The sequence below is a fragment of the Pleurodeles waltl genome, chromosome 2_1 (assembly GCF_031143425.1).
Source record: "Pleurodeles waltl isolate 20211129_DDA chromosome 2_1, aPleWal1.hap1.20221129, whole genome shotgun sequence".
Lineage (NCBI taxonomy): Eukaryota > Metazoa > Chordata > Amphibia > Caudata > Salamandridae > Pleurodeles > Pleurodeles waltl.
This window is the reverse complement of record NC_090438.1, coordinates 767,882,263-767,904,563: the sequence shown is the minus strand read 5'-3', so window position 1 is coordinate 767,904,563 and position 22,301 is coordinate 767,882,263. Positions and strand designations below refer to the sequence as shown.

Sequence of the window (22,301 nt, the reverse complement as noted above, 5' to 3'; positions counted from 1 at the left end):
TGATGGGGACATAAGCCAATATATACACAGCCAAGTTTTCAGCAAGCCTCCCTGCTCCAACTTACTCATCTGTACCTCTCTCCTGCGCCGGATGCAAGACTGCATGTGAACGCAGGCATGCCCGATACCCCAGTACTTCAAAAGTATTGTCTGCATGATGCCAGACTAGTTTTCAGAAAATACTGTGGTACTACAGTAGTCACAGCACATTGTCTTGAACACACTGTGCTGTGTTTATTGTAGTAACGTCGCTTTAGCTGCTTAAGAAAATAAATAAAAAGTACCTTCTCCCTTTCTTGACTTGTCACAAGGTGGGGTCACTTATGCTTGCTGACCACACCCCACCCAATGATGTTTTGGAAAAGGGAGTGATTATCGTAACAGCTTTGAAGGTGAATGACATGCAGCCCCAGGAAGTTCAGGGCCGATACGCTACACGCCTGGGTCTGCTTCAAAACTTGACGCTACCTTGTGTCATTAGTAGGCAGTCACCACCTGTAAAGTTATCTGACATGGCTAGCACCAGGTCAGCACGTATTTACCTTCACTATCTTTGCCTCACCAACAGAATTTAACACATGCGCATTAGCGCATTTACCATAAGAAACTCATCTGCCTGTCTCAAGTCTGTGTATGAGCGTCATCCATGAGGCAGGCAGCAATCCAAGACACTGGCGTAAGGCTGCCACAATTCTTTTAGAATACTAAGTATTTGGAGTATCTGGAGTTACATAACACTCTGAAAGAAATGTGAATGCCAATACTTGCTTATTGCAATCACACTCCAGGGGCATCTTGATAGGGTGGGCGGAGCCCCAAAGCCCTAGGGAAGAAACCGCCCCGCCCCGCACAGGACAGGGAGGGACCCCCCCAGTGGGACCACTCACCCCCCCTCCGAACTCATGCAGGAGCTCTCAGGCCAGAGTACTGTGCTGAGTGGGCTTCCTGGAGCTCATTCCCAAAACCCCCCACACCGTAGGGATGCAATGGCCTCTTTGTTAATTTGATGAATGTGGCATAATAATGTAATTTCGGGAACTTAATACATACAAGATTTTGCTAGCATAACAAAATTTTCACCCAGCGCTAGTTATAATTACAATACATAATTATGTCAGATCTTATTCGGGTGTTGACTTATTAAGAAAGCAACTTAATGGGTATTGATAATGCTTTTTGCATGATCACAGTGAAAAACTAGTTCATAATATTCCAGGGTTGTGAACAAAATGGGCTACAGTTACACCAGTGTGTTTGCGGTAAAATAAGAGTACCTATTTTAAATAAAGCCTGCATTCAGATGAAAAAGAAGTTGTAGTGCCCAATTGGAAATTTCTTGATGACGCCTTTTAAGTCTGCAAGTGTTGAAAGTATTTTTGCCCTAATCTTAGTTTTAAAAATATGTTCTTCACTGTCTTTCTATCTTCATCAAAGGGATGAAGGACCTCATTCACAAAGGTAAACTTACACTTTTGTATATGGTAACTTTTTTGGCATTCGCTAACTACAAGTTGATAGTAAGTGTACGACTGCGGAGACTGCGCATTTGGGGCAGAGAGCTCTGCACATAAAATATAGGACAGGTTTCATCTGTTTATGTGTGAGTTCTTGGCCATAACCGTGGAGTATCTGCAGTCATAAACTTACTATTAACTTATAGTTTGTGAATACTAAAAAAAAACATAACTCTACACAGAAGTGTAAGTTTATGTTTGTGAATCAGGTCTTCAGTGTGCATACCATGAGCCAGAATGATACCATTTTCTTAGCTCTTGCCATTATTTTTTTGTTCTGGTCGCCTTCTTTGAATTCATTCTTAAGCTATATGGAACAAACATGTGTCTTTTGCAGGTATGAGGACAGTGACCAGGAACCAGGAATGTTGTTGATAGTCGATAAGAATGAGGACAAGGATTTGACACAATCTCCCGAACAAGGCTGCCTGCTGGAACACAGTAGTGCTGGCAGCAGCAAGCGTCGGGTTACAGAGGAAGATCCAATCAAAGACGATACCAAAAAGAGTAGGGTTGATTTAGAACCTACTGGAGCAGACTCCAGCACAGAAAAGGTTACAGAACTAAACCAGACTGTAAGTATTCCTGTGGAAGAGTCCCAAGAAGATGATGTCACTGAAGTCCAGCAGGAGGATCTGCCCACAGAAGATACAGATACACGGCTCTTAATTGGTAAGAAAAATATTGCATCAATCTCATATTTACAGATTGATACAGTAATTAATGTATCACTGTATCTCATATTGTAACATGTTGTGCTGTGGCCTCCAAGTGTTAAAGCAATGGAGGAAGCCTGGCTTGTTTGCTTAGGCCCATTTTGCTAGCAATAATTTAGACTAACTGCTGCTTGAATACTGACAATTTGTTTCATGAAAGCAATGGATGAAGCCTGACCCGTTTGCTTGGGCCGATTATACTAACAATAATTTAGACTAAATGCTTATTAAATACAGATAATCTGGTGTATATCTGTCTATACCTCCTCACTGAACAGATGACTATGGAGCATATTTAAAGTCTGGTGGCAGCCTGCTGGCCTGGTAAGTCAGTGTAGACTAGAGCTGCTGCTCTCCTGCTGAAGGACTGACTGCCATATTTAGAGATCTTTGCCGAAAAGACAGTGATTGTTGCGACTTCAGAAAGCACCACTCTACAGCCAAGAGAGCATTATGTGTGATGCACCTTCTCTGCAAATGTGAGCTGGTTTCAGAAAGCAAAAAAATGAATAGCTTAATGCATGAAAAAATTGGAAAACCATGCGTTTTCTCACCAGCACCTGTTCAAAAATAGCTCCGATGTAAAAAAACAAAAATAGCACTCTTGCAACACTTTTTCAATCAGAATTGCTTGGTACATCAACTCATTTAGCAATCTTAGCAAGTCAGCCATCACTATAAATTCACCAGCTGATAGCTGATTCAATTCTTTATGTTGCAAACATTATCATTTTATTTATATTTTCTCTCCTCATTTAGAATATTGTATCAAACTAAGCCATATTTCCCTGTATGTTAAATCATTGTCACATTTTGTATACATTCCTCTTGCCCTAAAGAAAATTCCTTCAAATCTATTGTTTTCCCAAATCTGTAGGCTCTCTACAGCCATCTTTTTGTAACTCCTCAAGGGACTTTAAAAGCTTACCATCCAGAATGTCTGCCAAAATCATAACTCTCCCAAACCTATGATTAAATATGGATTCTAAATGTATAGGTGTATCCTATTAGTAAATAGTTGTAGAAATTGGTGAATTAAGAGCCTTCCTAATTTCTACCTCAGAGACTCTCAGATTACCTGAAGACAATTCAGTCTCACTGTGAAGAGAATTTAACATCTCCAAATATTGACAACAATGGAAGTTGTGTAAGTCAGTAACTCTTGCGGAGGGTAGAGGGCTCCACTAGTCAAAAAGTCACAGAATATATGTTCTTCCAAAGTCCTCTGCATATTGAGCCATATTAATGTCATATTAATTTGTAAATTCTAAAAGATTTGCTCAGTAATCTATCACATCCCAAATACATGGAAGTGAGGGTATTTAACAATATATCTATAGTAAATAGAATCTATGCAAACATGCATTTAGTTAGTTCAATTCAATTTCTAAAGCACACACTTCTATTTTGGTGCTGTCAGGAGCCTTTGGCTGTTTTCTCTCTTCCTCTCTTTTGCACTAGTGACTTCTCCTGCCTGGATGAGCAACAGCCATTTGGAGCAGTAATGCCCAAGTGGATATTCCAGGTCAATTGAGGAGGTTTTCCCAAATGTGAAGCATTGGAGATGCCCTTTGGTTCATTATAAAAATTCAGTGCATTCCAAATTGGGGTCTGAAAGAACTTCAAGCTGGTCATTAAAGATTGTTTTATAAAACGTGTGTGGTAGTAGTAGTCATCCTCCTAAGGATTATTTTCAGAAAGGATGACAGGAATCAAGGAAACCACTTGGAATTTGAATGGGTTAAGTTGTAAAATTATGTGTACAGTTTTCCTATTTCATCTAATTTAGGGATTTCCTAAAACAGTGCAATGCAGGAGGGAAAGTTATTTGTCTTAATTATAGTTGAAATGGTGCTCATCTAACACTTTGAGCAATTTCTAACACAAAATGAACCACTGAATTAACAGTCACTGTTCTCTGCATTCAATTTATATATTTAAGACACCTTACACCAGGGCACATTGAAGAATTTAATGAGATGGTATAAGTAGTTACTTAAAGCTCAAAAACACAGAACAAGAAAGAAGAAAAACCTTCAATGAATCGAAGAAGGTAATAATACGCCTTTTAGCAGAACTAGTCACACTACTTGTTTGTAACTATCTCCCTCTTCTCAACATCTCTGTGCATTTCCAATCCCTCTATCTCAAACTTACCTTCCCCTTTCCGGAAAGTTTAATATATAATTCAATATTAGGCATAATGACTGCTTGCATTAAGTGAAAATAGGTAACAAAGGTGGCTCGAAAAGGGTGCATGAAAATACGTCCTGCCCGGGACCCCAAAGTTCCTTAAAATGAGCGTGAGACCAATACCTCCTCTGCTGCTCTAGCAACTCATGGAAGAAAATAACAATGAAATGAGTGAAAGGGGAAATGTCACATATCCAGCTTTTAATGAACTAATCCGAATCATGAGTTGCACTAGCATATTTGTGTGAACCAAATAAATGATTCCTCACTATTTGAACATTCCCCAGGCATCAGACTGGATCCGAAAACTTCTCCATAGTACCTCTACGGACCATTTGATGGTGCCATGTGGCTCACCACTGATGCTGTTCCACTCTGGAAGTGACATATGAAGTCTATATAGACGTTACTTCTGTACAGTGACATCAGTTCCTTTCCTTTTGCACCTCCAGATACACCTCCTGGAGCTATTTCTCATCCTTGAGGGACCCTTACCTCGATTTTTTTTTATCTCACTCAAGAAATTGTTTTTAGTGTGCAAGGGATGTTGTTGGACTTTTTTTCCTTATGCAGGGTCATCCCCAATCTTTTTGACTCCTGCCTTCTATTTGTTCTGACCTCTTGTTGTTGGCTTTTGAACTCTGAGCACTTTACCACTGCTAACCAGTGCTACAGTGCATATGCTCTCTGTGTAAATTGTATTGTTGATTGGTTTATCCATGAATGGCATATTTGTTTTACTAGTAAGTCCCTAGTAAAGTTCACTAGAGGTGCCCAGGGCATTGAAATCAAATGCTAATAGTGGGCCTGCAGCACCGGTTTTGCCACCCACATTAGTAGACGTGTAATCATGCCTCGGACCTGCCACTGCAGTGTCTGTGTGTGCAGTTTTTAACTGCCAATTCGACTTGGCAAGTGTACCCACTTGCCAGGCCTAAACCTTCCCATTTCTTACATGTAAGACACCCCTAAGGTAGGCCCTAGGTAGCCCCATGGGCAGGGTACTGTGTATGTTTAAGGTAGGACATATACTAATGTGTTTTATATGTCCTAACAGTGAAATACTACTTAATTCGGTTTTCATTGTTGCAAGTCCTATCTGTTTCATAGGTTAACATGGGGGCTACCTTTAAAAATGATTACAGCGTAGATTCCGTTTGGGAGCAGATAGACATGTGGAGTTTGGGGTCTCTGAGCTCATAATTTAAAAATACATCTTTTAGTAAAGTTGGTATTAAGATTGTATGTTTGAAAATGCCACTTTTGGAAAGTGTGCATTTTCTTGCTTAAACCATTCTGTGACTTCTCTGTTGGCACAATGCATGGAGATAACAGTGCTGGTTAATAGGTGTCCTGTGAATGTACACTGAGTGCAAGTGTGCATGGAGGACCTTGGCTTCCATTGTGTGAAACCCAGGCCTGCAAGGTGAAGACTTTAGGAATAGAGCGATATCCCCAGACAGATTCCTCTATTGTTGCATTCCTGTGAGCTCAGTGGAACACAATGGAGGAAAGGAGGAATAGACTCCCCCTTTTTTACTTCTAAAGTTTGCTTTAGATTCAGTGATAGACCAAAAGGAAGGGGCCTGGACACATTTCAGAAAGGAGATGCAGCCAATAAGAGAATCATTATGAGTTGGGCTTGGAGCACAGGATTAACCTTTTCATGCACATATGACTGTGGCTGACATCCAGATGTGAACGTTGGTCAGTCAAATGATTTGTATTGTGGGTCAATCAGCTTTGCAGTCTTCCCTGCTGTGACAGACATCCTTTCAGGGAGGAAGAAGAAAAGAGAAGTTTACACTTCAAAAGAAGCAGAACCCAAACATAAAACTTCGTAAAAGGAGATGAAACACCACCACTAGCCAGTATAGTAGCTTTCAGGATTTATCTCCACATTCATAAACATGCTGGATTGATGCCTTCCAGCCCTGTTTCGCCTCTTCCAGGGAAACCTGACATAACTTTGACTGTGCTGCTGCCAACTAGCATCCTAGTTCATTTGAACCAATCTGCTAATGATGCTTGTTGTTTTGTTCTTTGTGCCACACATATCACTCGAGGAGCCCCCGTAGGGTAGGTTTACTCTACACCCATAGTGCTGAAGCTGAGGCCACATTGATCCAGAATAGGATTGTGTCAACCGTCAGAGACCTATCAGGTGCCCTCCATCTATCTGCTCCAACCCTGCCTCTGGTGTGAGGCTGAGAGTCCCCTCCTGCAAGACATACCTTTACCTTTAGTTCTGCTTTCCCTGGCCCTGGTACATCTTCCCCTAATGGCCGATGAAGTGGACCAACCCATATCTGGTCTCCAGTCAGGCAAAACCCAGGCCGTGACGGCTTCTCTGTTGATCAGTCAATAGGATGAACACTGATCAGCAGGCAGTCCTGCTTTGGATATTACAATGACTGTAGCCCTATTCAGGTCTGGGTGAGAAAGATCCCCGAGAGAGCATCAGTGTAGGAAGTTGGCTCTGTATGCACTATTTCAAAGTAAGGAATAGTATGCACAGAGTCCAAGGGTTCCCCTTAGAGGTAAGATAGTGGCAAAAAGAGATAATTCTAATGCTCTATTTTGTGGTAGTGTGGTCGAGCAGTAGGCTTATCAAAGGAGTAGTGTTAAGCATTTGTTGTACACACACAGGCAATAAATGAGGAACACACACTCAGAGACAATTCCAGGCCAATAGGTTTTTGTATAGAAAAATATATTTTCTTAGTTTATTTTAAGAACCACAGGTTCAAGATTTACATGTAATACTTCAAATGAAAGGTATTGCAGGTAGGTACTTTAGGAACTTTGAATTAGCAAAATAGCATATACAGTTTTCACATAAATGACATATAGCTATTTTAAAACTAGACACTGTGCAATTTTCAACAGTTCCTGGGGGGAGTAAGAGTTTGTTAGTTTTTGCAGGTAAGTAAACCACCTACGGGGTTCAAGTTTGGGTCCAAGGTAGCACACCGTTGGGGGTTCAGAGCAACCCCAAAGTTACCACACCAGCAGCTCAGGGCCGGTCAGGTGCAGAGGTCAAAGTAGTGCCCAAAACGCATAGGCTTCAATGGAGAAGGGGGCGCCCCGGTTCCAGTCTGCCAGCAGGTAAGTACCCGCGTCTTCGGAGGGTAGACCAGGGGGGTTTTGTAGGGCACCGGGGGGGGACACAAGTCCACACAGAAAGTACACCCTCAGCGGCACGGGGGCGGCCGGGTGCAGTGTGCAAACAAGCGTCGGGTTTGTAATAGAAATCAATGGGAGACCAAGGGGTCTCTTCAGCGATGCAGGCAGGCAAGGGGGGGCTCCTCGGGGTAGCCACCACCTGGGCAAGGGAGAGGGCCACCTGGGGGTCGCTCCTGCACTGGAGGTCGGATCCTTCAGGTCCTGGGGGCTGCGGGTGCAGTGTCCCTACCAGGCTTCAGGTTCTTAGAAGCAGGCAGTCGCGGTCAGGGGGAGCCTCGGGATTCCCTCTGCAGGCGTCACTGTGGGGGTTCAGGGGGGTCAACTCTGGCTACTCACGGTCTCGCAGTCACCGGGGAATCATCCCTGAAGTGATTGTTCTCCACAAGTCGAGCCGGGGGCGACGGGTGCAGAGTGCCAAGTCTCACGCTTCCGGCAGGAAACGCGTGTTGTTTCAAAGTTGCTTCTTTGTTGCAAAGTTGCAGTCTTTGGTGAACAGAGCCGCTGTCCTCAGGAGTTCTTGGTCCTTCTAGATGCAGGGCAGTCCTCTGAGGCTCCAGAGGTTGCTGGTCGCTGGGGAAAGCGTCACTGGAGCAGTGTCTTTAGAAGGGGGGAGACAGGCCGGTAGAGCTGGGGCCAAAGCAGTTGGTGTCTCCGTCTTCTCTGCAGGGTTTTTCAGCTTAGCAGTCCTCTTCTTCTTAGGTTGCAGGAATCTGAGTTCCTTGGTTCTGGGGAGCCCCTAAATACTGAATTTAGGGGTGTGTTTAGGTCTGGGGGGTTAGTAGCCAATGGCTACTAGCCCTGAGGGTGGCTACACCCTCTTTGTGCCTCCTCCCTGAGGGGAGGGGGGCACATCCCTAATCCTATTGGGGGAATCCTCCATCTGCAAGATGGAGGATTTCTAAAAGTTAGAGTCACCTCAGCTCAGGACACCTTAGAGGCTGTCCTGACTGGCCAGTGACTCCTCCTTGTTTTTCTCATTATCTCCTCCGGCCTTACCGCCAAAAGTGGGGCCGTGGCCGGAGGGGGCGGGCAACTCCACTAGCTGGAGTGCCCTGGGGTGCTGTAACAAAGGGGGTGAGCCTTTGAGGCTCACCGCCAGGTGTTACAGTTCCTGCAGGGGGAGGTGTGAAGCACCTCCACCCAGTACAGGCTTTGTTACTAGCCACAGAGTGACAAAGGTACTCTCCCCATGTGGCCAGCAACATGTCTGGAGTGTGTCAGGCTGCTAAAACCAGTCAGCCTACACGGGTAGTTGGTTATGGTTTCAGGGGGCACCTCTAAGGTGCCCTCTGGGGTGTATGTTGCAATAAAATGTACACTGGCATCAGTGTGCATTTATTGTGCTGAGAAGTTTGATACCAAACTTCACAGTTTTCAGTGTAGCCATTATGGTGCTGTGGAGTTCGTGCATGACAGATTCCCAGACCATGGCTACCCTGCACTTACAATGTCTAAGGTTTTGCTTAGACACTGTAGGGGCATAGTGCTCATGCACTTATTCCTTCACCTATGGTATAGTGCACCCCGCCTTAGGGCTGTAAGGCCTGCTAGAGGGGTGACTTATCTATACTTCATAGGCAGTGTGAGGTTGGCATGGCACCCTGAGGGGAGTGCCATGTCGACTTAGTCATTTTATCCCCACTAGCACACACAAGCTGGCAAGCAGTGTGTCTGTGCTGAGTGAGGGGTCCCCAGGGTGGCATAAGACATGCTGCAGCCCTTAGAGACCTTCCCTGGCATCAGGGCCCTTGGTACCAGGGGTACCAGTTACAAGGGACTTACCTGGATGCCAGGGTGTGCCAATTGTGGAAACAAAAGTACAGGTTAGGGAAAGAACACTGGTGCTGGGGCCTGGTTAGCAGGCCTCAGCACACTTTCAAATCAAAACTTAGCATCAGCAAAGGCAAAAAGTCAGGGGGTAACTATGCCAAGGAGGCATTTTCTTACAATCAGCACCTGCCTGCTTGCCAAGATCAGTGTGCCCCCAGTGTGCCCTGTGAGGAATAGGAGAGTGCTAGAGGGAGCAAGGTACGGTGAGGAGCCCTGTTGAGAGGACTCCATGAGCTCGGTGCGAAGGAATGCCTGCGCACCACTGGGGTCGTTACCCTCTGTGCAGTGTTGCCTTGGTGATCTCTGTGTTAGAAGAGGGCTGCCGTGGACTGAGCCATGCGTTAAGTACCAAGAGTGACTTGCCAAGCTTGTATTGCCGCTTTGCAGGTACCCCGTTTGACACTATTAAAGTTGCTGCTGTCAGAGAGCTGCGACTTGTAAACGTTGTGGTGGAGGCGTTTACATCAGAGTAGACTGCATATGAATTATATAGTACCTTGGCAACCCTGTATGCCAGAACAGATTGCCGGTATCAGTGTTGCCAAGAAGTTTGTGCTATAGCCCAAGGAAAGACTGAATCTGCGTTCTGCGGGTCGAGCCCCACACAGCGAGAGAACTGACCTTGACTAATCAACGATGACTTCAGTGGATACCGTAGATGATGCTGTACCCTCTGGAGTTGAAGGAAGGATTCCCCTGCCCGCTGGGGAAGGCCGACCTACCACATTTTCCCAAGCTGAGAGTTGCGACAATAACTAAAGAACACCCGCAGCTCCACTCAGGAGAGAGGGCCTGTGTGTGCCGCCCCCCATCTACACTGAGCAAGTTCAAACCTTACGGGTGTTCTCACTGCGGGCCCTCGCGGCAATGATGTATGCTTCAGTGCTGCAATAGTGGACGTGTTAGGCCCCAGAGGACTCACAGCTAATGGTGCTGTTGCACAATAGACACTTTTGACTTACTCCTGAAGAGTCAAAAGGGGAACTCTTGAGTACAGCCTATTAGGCTTCCCTGGGTGCGGCTATCAGTGAATGGGAATACCCCTTCACATTACAAGGAAGATGTTGACAGAGGAATTTGCCTGACAATAACTAGAGCTCCGACCTCAAGGGGATTGTGAATGTCATTATCGCTTTGCACGTGTAGAGTCAGAAATAATATACATCTTTTTCTTATAAAAGCAAGCATTTGACTAGATATTGTTTTATTGTTCATGCTGTTTGCACTTATGAGTCATGTTCACTTATCTGTGTCTACACTTCCCCCTGAGGGAGCTTTTGACTGCTCATCCACAGCTACCAGAGAGTGCAGAAGGGGTACTTGGCTGAGTTGCTGGGGATCCATATTAGGTCAGCCCTGGTACATCAGAAGTAAAAGGCCTCCACTACCGTGGTTGGACCGCATAAGCCCTGTGTGCCCCATGGCCCTTAGAGAGGGGTTCTGACCAGAGCACCACTCCTTCACACCATTCCCACTTCCCTGACGATGTGCGTGTGTGGCACTAACCATCTGGCTTCCACTCTCAAACATCAACAGATATTGGAGCCTATTCTACGGCTTATTCTGTCACAACCTGAGTCTCCCGGGACTTCAACCATGCTGTACCGGATCAAAGAGTTCAGCCCAGCTATGCTCTGATCCTTCAGATCTCTTTCGACTCCTTCGGCATGCTTTCAGGCCCCACAGACGCCTTCCATCTGGACTACCACTGATGGATTCATCCTCTGTCCAGCTAGACCCTGTGAACCACTCCTGCCCTTGGCTCCATTTCTGACGCTGGCCCCACTGCCTAAACCCATGTCCGTCTGGGTATATCAATGCCAACCTTGGCTCCTGGGGAGGTGACCCTGATTGTCCTGTTCGAATCTGAATCAACACCAGTCCAAATCCAACCAATGCTGTGCCCAACTCCAAACGAGGCAACAGCTCCTGCTCTTAAATTTCCACATGGTAAGCAACAGTCATTGCATTCCCTCTTCGTCACTGACTTGGACAATGACCATGACCATGACCATAGTGATGAGTTCACTCAGCCCTATCCTGACTGATATGAGGGTTTGGCAGGATGCTAGTGGGCTAGGTACCTCCTTAGAGAATGTGCTTTCCTTTCCTCCCAACCCAGGCTTGGAAGATTCTGGGCCTGATTCTAACTTTGGAGGACGGTGTTAAACCGTCCCAAAAGTGGCGGATATACCACCTACCGTATTACGAGTCCATTATATCCTATGGAACTCGTAATACGGTAGGTGGTATATCCGCCACTTTTGGGACGGTTTAACACCGTCCTCCAAAGTTAGAATCAGGCCCTCTGTCCCCTATGCTTTGGTTATGAGTAGGGCAGTAGAAGTTCTTGACCTCCAGTTCCCCACCATATAAGTGAAAACCAACTCGCCGACTGAGGTACTACAACCAGGCCAGACTGCTTCTGAGCACCTCCTCCCTTTCAGTGAGGCCCTGACTGATACTCTCCTAAGGGCTTGGGCAAAGCTCTGTGCTTTGCCCTCCAGTTAACAGACAGATTGCTTTGTACTATCACCTTGCTCTATAGGACCCAGCCTCTTTATCACAGCACCCTTTTCTAGAGAGGCTTCTGTTAGCAGGATAACCCTCAACAATTTACCTGCCACTCTCCCGCTGACAGGGAATCAAAGCAATTAGAGACCTTTGGCAAATACCTCTTCTCTTCAGCCAGTTTAGCACTATGATTGATCATTGCCTCATCTTTGTTGGGCCTTTACACTTTTGCCCTTTTGGAATCATGGTACAAGTCCTCCTGTGCACACCACAACACTTCTACCAGTTCCTTTGCAGGCGATCCAAGATGGTCATGATGCAATCAAGTTTACATTTCAATGTGGCTTAGACTCCACCAGCTCTGTTGTGCGAGCTATAGCCACCAGTATTTCTATTGCCATTGGTCACCATGCGTGGCTGTGATCAACTGGGTTCTCTGACCATGTCCAGTTCTCCCTGGTGGACATGCCATTCGATGGAGCTCACCTGTATGTGGGGAAGGCTGACTCTGTTTTTGATTGCTTCAATGAGAGTAGGGCTACGGCTCCGTCTCTGTCTCTGGGCCTCTCAGCCCTGGCTTAGCAGCTGCAAGATCGCCACAGTTCCTTTCGTGACTTTTTCCGAGGCATCCCATACTGCCAGCCAGTCCCAATCCAGCAGAGAACCCAGCAGGTTAGTGGGAGATCCCAAGGTGCGCACATGCCAATGTCAGCATGCCCACGGCCAGTGTCAGCATGCCACCCAGTCGATCACCACTCTGCTGCCCCACCTGCCAAACCTCTATAGTGTACCTTTACTGGATCACAGCCAGCTGAGAGAATTCACTGCTTCTATCCGGGTTGGCAACCAATCACGTCGGACCATATTGTATGCAAAGGTTATGCCTTACACTTCTTTGTGTCCTGGCCACACCTTCCTGGTCCACCCAATGACTGAGGAAAACCATCTCTCCATTCTGTGGCAGGATGTGCAAGCTCTTTTTAATAAAGGGGCTGTCAAGAGGATACCTGCACCAGAATAAGGGTGTGGTCATTATTCCCACTGCTTTCAGGTGTCCAATAAGGACACAGGTTTTCAGCCTGTTTAGGTCTGTGAACTCTCAATTCCTTCTTCCTGAAGGCCAAATTCAGAATGCTCACCCTCGATAAGGTCTTGTCTGCCCTCGGCCCTAGAAACTGCATGGTGGTTTTGAAGCTGCAGAACGCCTATTTCCGCTTCAGTGTTACCTGTGGTTCGTGGTGAGACAGGAGTGCTTTCATTTCACTGTGATCCTAGTTGGACTCACCACCCCCTCAGGTATTCATGAAAGTGATGGCAGTGGTGGCAGCACACCTTTGGAGGACAGGGTTGCTACTATTACCATACCTTTATGACTGGCTTCTAAAGGTGGGCTTGCCCCCAGGCCGTCCTCAACCACAGTCAGACTATGGCAGCTTCCCGTCATCTTTGGGGTTCACTATCAACATGCAGAAGTCATATCTGACTCCTTCTGAGATACTCCTCTTCATCTGAGCCATTCTGCACATGGTCTGGTTTCTTGCTTTTCTACCAGGAGAGTCCAGGCTGCTGGGACTGATGGTCTCCTGCATACTGCTGGTTGAGCACGCCAGGTGGCATATAGAGGCTCTACAGTGGGATCTGAAGTTTCAGTGGGCCCAACATCAAGGGGACATCCCTGACCAAATTCAGAAACTGATGAAGATCTGTGGTGATGGTATTGGACCACAATTCGGTTAGCGGCAGACCCCTCTCACTTGCCCATCCGGAGCTGACAGTGGTGACAGATGCATCACTTCTGGGCTGAGGTGGACATATGGGAGAGGTGGGAATCAGGGGCCTCTGGTCTCAGGTGGAGTTCTGGCTCCACATCAACCTTCTGGAGCTGAGAGTCATCCCCTTGGTGCTGAAAGCCTTCCCACAATCCATTAAAGGGAGGCTGCTCCTGTTGCTCAAGGACAACACCACTGCCATGTGGCACTGCAACAAACTGGGTAGTGTGGGGGTTATGGACTCCTTGCCAGGAGGCCTTGTGCCTGTGGAAATAGCTGAACCACCAAGGGATCTTCTTGATGATAAACTACCTGGCCCAGTTGTTTTATGTCATGTTGTTTGTTCTGTCCCTTGTCCAGCTAGGCCTTGCTTTGGGCATGGTTAAAGTTTATGTTTCGGCCTTCCAGAGATAGCCTTATCAACCTCCCTTGTTTAAATCAGCAGGTGTGATGATGTTTTTGAAAGGGCTGCAACATCTGTTTCCCCCTTCTCTTTTTGTGATGCCCCAGTGGGAGCCCAATCTTGTCCTTACTTACTTGATGTGTACTCCATTCTAGCTGCTCCAAAGCTGTTTCCTGTGGCTCACCACTATCAAAACCATGTTCTTAGTTGCCATTCCCTCAGCAGAGCTTGTGAATGAGCTCCATGCTCTTTGTTACACACCCTTCTACCCTGATTGGCTGGTTCTGCGAACTAAGGCATCCTTTCTACCTAAATTTGTGATGCTGTTCCATGTCAGTCAAACCATCACTCTGTGGCATTCTATGCTCTGCCTCACCCCTCTAAGGAGAAGAAGCTCTATCTCTTGCAAAAAAAGGCAAGGCTTACAGCAGCGTACCATCTCGAAATGGATCATGGTATGCTTTAAGATCTGCTATGCATTGGAAAAAAGTAACCTCCAGAAGGACTTCTACCAGAGCTGAAGCTGGTACCACTGCTTAGCACATGAAGTTCCCGTCCTAGTCATATGAATGATTAGGAACCTGTGGCTAGAAGTCTCAGAAGGACATGTAATTTACCTTTGGTAGTGCCCATTCTGGTAGAAACTCTGTCTAGCCGCAGATTCCTCACTAGCCCTCCCATCCTCCCTGTTCTGTGATTGGACTCTACCTATGAAAAAGATCCAAAGTCTACAGATCTCTCAATTGAGCTATATATTTGCTTTTGGGACAATTCTGAAAGCACCTGACGTCAGTGCAATGGTGTGGTGCCTATTTAGGCCCCACATATCCCTTCCAGAGCAGAACGGTGTCAGTACAGTGCCACGTGGGGCCACCTTTTGCCGCACATATGTACTGTGGAAACATTTCATAATCCATTCTGATTCTTGGGGAATATTCTGCAGCTTGAGAGAGTCGCTACCATAAAGAGCACTGTCAAAGGTAAGTAGCTTGTTTATCAGATTCTCTCTCATTGTAATGATTTTACAAATCCTTGAAGGAACATTTAATCATACGGTCAGCACCAGAAGCATATAGGTTGATGGAGGACCCACTGGGGTACAGCCTGATGTAGCCTCCATCTTCATCCATCTCCATTGCTGTCTAGGTCTTTTTCACTTTCCATAAAATTTACTGATGCTGACACTCATGTAATTCATGGTGCCATATAGGAAGGAATATGAAATATGTCTATCATACAGTTAAGCAAGTATGATAATTTAACGTTAACATTTTAGAATTTCTTTTGTTTTTAGGACAACTTCAGTGCCACTACTGTGTCCTGCCTTAACCTTCCAAACAACATATTACACCTTGTTGTTTGTATAGTAAACTTCTGCTTTGTAATGCCATGAAGTACACAAATATGCACTATTTTCACAATTGGTATTAAAAGGATAGAAAAAGCACTGTCTGTATAAATGCCATTTGCGCCGAGGGGGAATTTGCACTTGCTACTACATTATTGATGTAAATTACCATAACTTTTGCTACTTGTTGGTGCTTAGAAAAACACTCACAAGTAGGTACTATACATGGCACCCTTCAGAATTCTGTATTTCGAGACATTGAATCCAAATATATGTGACCAGCAGAAGTGACAAACACAGTGTTGGGCAATACGTCACAATCTGATTGCACTTTAATACTAGGACTCAATCCCTCACTCTTCTCAAGCTTTTCACTACCTGTCCCCTTCCAGGAAACTTTTCAGTGGGTCTTAAGCCCCTTACCAAGTCAGTCCAATTTGAATCAAGGCTGTTATTTCATGTGCAAACTCTTCTCCCCAATTTCTGAACATGAAGGCCAGACCTGAACACTGTAACTCTAAAAAACATTTTGGTGACTTGCCCTGCTGAAGCTCTCATGTCAATAAAATGACAATACTTTCATGTGACAATTGTTCTTTCTCCTGGTTCAATCTTTCATTTACACAATTCAAATAGCCTGTCCATACCTTGCAAGTAACATAACAATATACAAAAAGATTTGGGAAAGCCAATTGGGCTGGTTTTGGCTGCCAGCCTTCTGGCAATTATTGTTTTTTACATGTTTTTCACACAAAAAAAACTCTTGAAAAAGTTTTTTTATGTTAAAAAAACCCCACATTACCATAGTGCTCCCTTGCACTTAAGGGAACTACTTTGTGTGTGGATGTGTTCTGTCTGGAAGAGCGACATGCAATACCTTGTAGTGAAGTCAGCCAGTGGCTGAAGTGGGCTATTACATTGTCCCTTAATGCATGCTAGAGCGGGTGGAATACAAATGTGAATGACACCAAAGGCAGGAGAAAGAAAGAGAAGTAAAGAGAAAGAGGGGAGGAAGGAAAGCAAAGGAGAGAAAGAGAAAGAAAGAATGAAAGAAGCAAAGAGAGAAGGAATGAAAAAAGAATAAAGAAAGAGAATGAAAGAGAAAGAAAAAAGAATGAAAGAAGGCAAGAGAACGAAAGAAAAGGAAAGAAGGAAAGAGAAAGAAAGAGAGAGAGAGAAAAAGTAAGAAAGAGACTAGGAGAAAGAACGAGAGAGAGAAGCAAAGAAAGAAGGGAAGAGAAGTAAAAGTAATGAAAGAAGGCAGGAAAGAAGAAAGAAAGAAAAACAAAAAGAGGGAAAGAAAGTCAGAAAGAAAGAATTAATGAAAGAATGAATAAAAAGGAACAAAAGAAAAGAGAAGAAAAAAAGGAAAACGATCAATTTAAAAAAGAAACAGTGTGGTGTGCTGTGAAATAGCAGCAGCAAGAAAATCAAAACACTTCAAAAAGAGTTTTGATCTGATAAAGATGGAATGTGCATCATAAGTGTTCTGCTATCATTTAAGGCTGGAAACACAAGGGCAATATTAAAGTAATTATAAAATGAAAACAGAAACACTGGCACTTAAGGGAACTGCATTGTGTGTGTCTGTGCTCCTTTTGAGAGAGCAAAATGCAGTCAATCAACGTGAAGCTAACCAGTGGCTTAAGTAGGCTGACCCACTGGCCCATGTTATGCAGTAGTGGGCGGAAGCAAACTGTGAATGACACCACAACAGACCAGTGTTGGGGGGGGGGCGATTGAAAGCCCCTACATGCAAGTACATTATACATATTTTAGGAAAATGAAAAGGTCTCGGCTAACAGAAGACCTAAAATGGGTTTGGTTTTGGCCAGCTTGCTAATAATCAGCAAAAATGGTACTGTGTCATATTTCAGCTGTCTCTTCCCTCATGTCTACAGTTCATTAGACTCTATGCAGTACACAGACAGGAGTGCCTTCATCCACTTTTGATGCCTACCTGCTTTGCAGATATTAAAATGCCCTGGGGGACAATCATAGATGCATCCCAAAGTTTGGGTTACCTTATTATTAACTTAGCAGTCATATCGAAACTCATAGCCACCCTAAACTCTTTAATACTTCTGTAATCTGACAGGAACTGGGGCACAGCACACACACCGATAGTCATTCTCTTCTCTAGGTTTGTAGATCCCGGATGCCAATTTAGGTTTGATTACCACTGCCTTATACAACACTTAGTTTGTGTAATTTCGTATGGTGGCATAATGCTTAGAACTATTACAAAAGTTGTAACATCTGTACACTTTAGTAACATTTTGTCTGATTTTGTCAAATTCTCTTTTTTTTTAACTTTAACATGGATTACATGGAACAGCTCTACCACACAAACATTGATACCGTGATAACGTGTGATATTTCTGAAATTGTATTCATAATTAGAAGCAGTGATTAGAAAGCTTTAACAACATTTCCGAATAGCATAAGAAGTTGCACTTTATAGATACTTTTTACCTGCCTGTATTCTTCTCAGCAGTGCTGCAAGGGAGCATAGAGTAAAAATAAACTGACTAATCACTTTCATAGTGTACATAATACTGTGATGTGTTGTTTACTGCACTTAATCTTTTTATTTAATTTCATGAGCATCCTTATGGCCATAACAAGAGATGTCACTTTGCAGTAGAAATTGATCTGTTTCAAAACATGCATTAAAAAAAACAATGACCATGAAATAGTGTTATTCATGTTGTTTTGTTTTATTATGAATAAACTACAACATTTCTTCAATATCAATTGGAAGAAATCTAAATAGGATGTGTGAGAAACGTCACCTTTTTACAACATTTTACTTATTATTTTTTATGTTTATTCTTTGGAAATCTAAAATTTGTTCACTGGAGTGGTTCCAACCTGCTGAACAAATTGCAACTGAATGTGCTCTCTGGGGATATTTATAGAGTGGAGACCTAGCCACAGAGGTCAACATTACACTGTCTATAACAATAGGATAAATAGCTTGTATGACATGCACACACATTTACAATGAGAAGTCAAGACCTGTAAACTGAACATGTCAAAGAAAGCAAACTTTTTCTTAGGGAAGAAGGGTAAGAAATGCCTGTGAAGCTAGGAAGATTGTGAAGAAGAGAGTTTTTAGATCTTTCAGGAATTGCAAGTATGAAGGGTGAAGCCTGGGTGAAAGAGAGGTGGTTCCGATCTTCTCAATATGCTGAAAAAGCCGATTGGTGGGAACAATTAAACTTGTTTTTGTTTTTATATTAATTAAATTAACACTTCAATAAAGGAACTGCACCAGGGTTTTCCTAAGTTATATACAGTGCAAGATTAAAGCAAATGTTTTACTACTTGCAGCTAAATAGGATAACGTGTTCAAATGCACATTTTCAGAAGCAGAATGTAAATGCCAGTTGTTAAAAAAGTTGAATTCATAAAAAGCCTTGCTTTCCTACCATGTGCTTGAACAATACTACAAATTTCAAATGTGCAGCGTTTAAGTAAATAAGTGTGCTAAAATAAATTGACTCCGATTTTAAATACATCAGTTTAATCAACATACATGTACTACACTTATATGGTATTTGGTGATCCTTTTGTTTCTTCTTTAAATACTTGAATGGAAAGGATTGTTGAATGCCATTAAATCCTAGAACATAGCAATGCTATTACTGTAAAGGTTTACGTCGTTGAACACCATTATATTCTAGAACTACGTAATGCTGTCCCTGTGGGATATTCCTCGACCACTTGACATTAGGATTGTTGGTGCTATCTTTGATAATCAGTTAGACAATAGATGAAGTGTATTAACCGACTCAGTGGCAGTGCTATACCCCAAAAGAGATGAGGTAATGTGCCCCTAACAGAATCAAAATAATCAGGAAATAGTAAAAAGTAAGTCATAAGACTCAAGAAAGTACAAGTTCAGGGAAATAGAAACCATGGAGATTTATTAAATAGATTTCTAAGGTGTGGTACAGAAGGCAACAATTATAGTTAGTCAACATGCATTGTAAATCAATATAAAGATTTAGCATAAGGTTCAATCAGATGCAGCAGAGTTTGACATGAATGTAAAGCAGCATGATCTAACACCATTCCAACACCATCACATAGGTAAATTTTATTACAACCCCCTTTGACCTAATAGTAACAAATGTGTCAGTGCAAATCTAGTTACACTCATAACACTTGGATTTGTTCTATAGGAAAGGAAAACTTCCACCAAAATTCTTTGAGAACAGCATGTCAATGTAAACCATTTTATAATTGCATAGTCTAATACCTGTGATTATCAGAGAAATGAAAACACACACAAATTGTTGAATTAAGATTCAAGATGCAAGTTAGGACTAGTTTGGGCCTAGTTTAGTCAATCACAGATAAATACAATTCTGCAAAGTGCAGTGTTTTCATTTTAGCGCACAGATGTTCAAAATGTTAGGCAAACATTTTTAGTAAATCAAAATCATCTCCTTCAGTTCACCATCTGATTGATTAATTGGTCATCAAATTCCCAATAATGTTTATTTATAATACAGTTTCCATCTTCTTCAGCATTTTGCATCTAAATTCCTACAAAGCCTTGGCCTCATCATAAACACTAGCCTTCATGTTCTCAAACTTCTCCTTCTCTGCATCATGTATTTTCCTTTTGTGTATAGACATTGCTGATACCATGTTAACACACCCTCAAGTTGACTCCCTTCTAAAGCAAATTGCTTCAAGAAATTGTGAAAAAACAATGAGAACAAATATAAATGAATAATAATAATTATTGGGGTTAGTATTTTCCTAAGAACACCCCAACTAATACTATCAAACCATTCCTCAATCTTTCCAGTCTCACTGAACCATACTCCAGCTGATTCCCATAATCGATGTTTCTGAAGAAACTTTGCCTCACATTAGTTAGATTACCAATGTAGTTATTAGTAAGCTTGCTATTTTCATGGATGGAGGCGCATTACTGTTGGACCCTCAACATTTGCAGACTCTGTCACCTTTCGCAGTAATAATGTCTAATGCAAGGCGGTTTTGCATAATCATTGCACGCATAGTTATAAGCTCCTAATTAATTATAGTCAGTGCTGCAGCAGTGTTAGAAGCCTGGTGATGTACCATAGGAGACAACTTCCTCGTTTTCACATTTTTCACGGAGGAATCAAAACACCAAACACATTCATCAATGTTTGCACAAAACCACATTTCGATCTCTTAAGATCCATATCACTCCTTCCACTCATCTCATTCACAAGATATACAAGTGGAAATACTAAAGAAAGATAACAACTTTCCACCTAAGCAAACTGTAGGTTAAAAGACAGTCTTTCAGAAATATAATAAATTCCTCTCAGAACTGGTTCTTCATCTGTCAGAAATTCACCATCAACTACGTAACTCTCATTACACATGCACTTGTACCAACAAATCCAACTGACTCAGCACTGTTAAGATTTCTGACACACTATGTGCATGACCCCTTTGTTTTTCTGTTCCACTCTCAGTCTAGGATGCTTTCTTAAATATCTAGATTTCTCTTCAGCCTCTTCTTCCAAATTAATATTTTGTTTCTTCCCAATTTCTGCTAATTCTCACCTTTGTCTCATTATACCCTTTCACAACTTCACACTCCACATCACTCAGTTTACACAAAAACCTGTTGTTAGCCATATTCATTTCCATATTAGAAAGCATAATTGATCTCAAGTGATTAGAAATAGATTTAAAACCCTCATTTTCAGGAAGAACTTCCAAGGAGATGTAGTAGTCCGTGAGGTAAGCAGATATAAATTCTTGAGCCAAGAAATACATAACAGGCATTGGAAGAAATGTGCTAATGTAACAATTTTTGACTTTTCATTATGTTTGCATACTCTGACAATAAATTCAAATGGACATTCTCTTTAAACTTGCATTAAAATATAATTTAGCGGTAACTTTGTGTCCATTGTACGATTATATTTAGAGGTTAATTATTTACATTCACTTGTACGAGAATCCTATCCACCTGGTGATGCCAAACACAACAATAAACCTACTAGAAATATTAATAATAAAACTTATGACACTATGTATAATTTTGAGTAAGATCTCTACTTCTATAAAAAGAACTAAACACAAATAAAAACTCTAACTCTATACAATTCAATAAAAAATCTAAAACATTTCTGTATGGCTTTGTCTCAAAAGTTTAGTTCATTAACTATGTTCATATGTTGAGAGTTCATATAAACCCTTTAATCTTTGTGTAGTATTGCCGCGTCCTCGTGACTCCTGTTCTACATCTCGAGCTCGTGTTAGAGAGAGTTCGAGACACTCGGAGTCAAGAGGACGGTTGAGGCGGTAGCTGCAACATCGCAGCGGTCTATTTACAGATTAAAAGATATTTACTTTACCTACGCTTGTAGTCTTGATCACTACAAGTATTTCTGGCGACGAGGATGGGATACGAACCCACGCGTGCAAAGCACAATGGACGATTATGCAGCCAGTCTGATAAAGGATTTTCCTTTGGTGTTTTCTGAAACGTTGGGCACCATTGAAGGATTTGCTCATGTGATAAAAGTAAAAGAGGGAGCCATTCCAGTGAAACACAAATTTAGGAGTGTACCATTCAGTGTGAGGGACAAATTGGAAAAGGAGTTGAAGGACTTGTGTATGAAAGGTATCATTGAACCTATAGATTCCTCTTTGTGGTTGTCTCCCTTGGTTATTGCAAGGAAGAAAAATGGCGATTTGAGGGTATGTGTGGATTTGCGCAGTTTGAATAAACATATTTGGGTAGACTCGCATCCTTTACCTAATATTACGGAAATGCTGGCTACTATTGGTGAATCAAGATGG

At 42.9% G+C, this 22,301-nt stretch overlaps 1 protein-coding gene across 3 annotated transcripts in view; it reads left to right on the top strand.

Annotated features, from left to right (window-relative positions):
- MYLK4 (myosin light chain kinase family member 4) overlaps positions 1 to 22,301 on the top strand; it is a 608,560-nt gene that overhangs the window by 474,193 nt on the left and 112,066 nt on the right. For all 3 annotated transcript variants that reach the window (XM_069217896.1, XM_069217880.1, XM_069217890.1), the window contains exon 4: positions 1,852 to 2,186. In XM_069217896.1, coding sequence (XP_069073997.1) covers positions 1,852 to 2,186 — 335 coding nt within the window. The remainder of the gene's footprint in view (positions 1 to 1,851; positions 2,187 to 22,301) is intronic.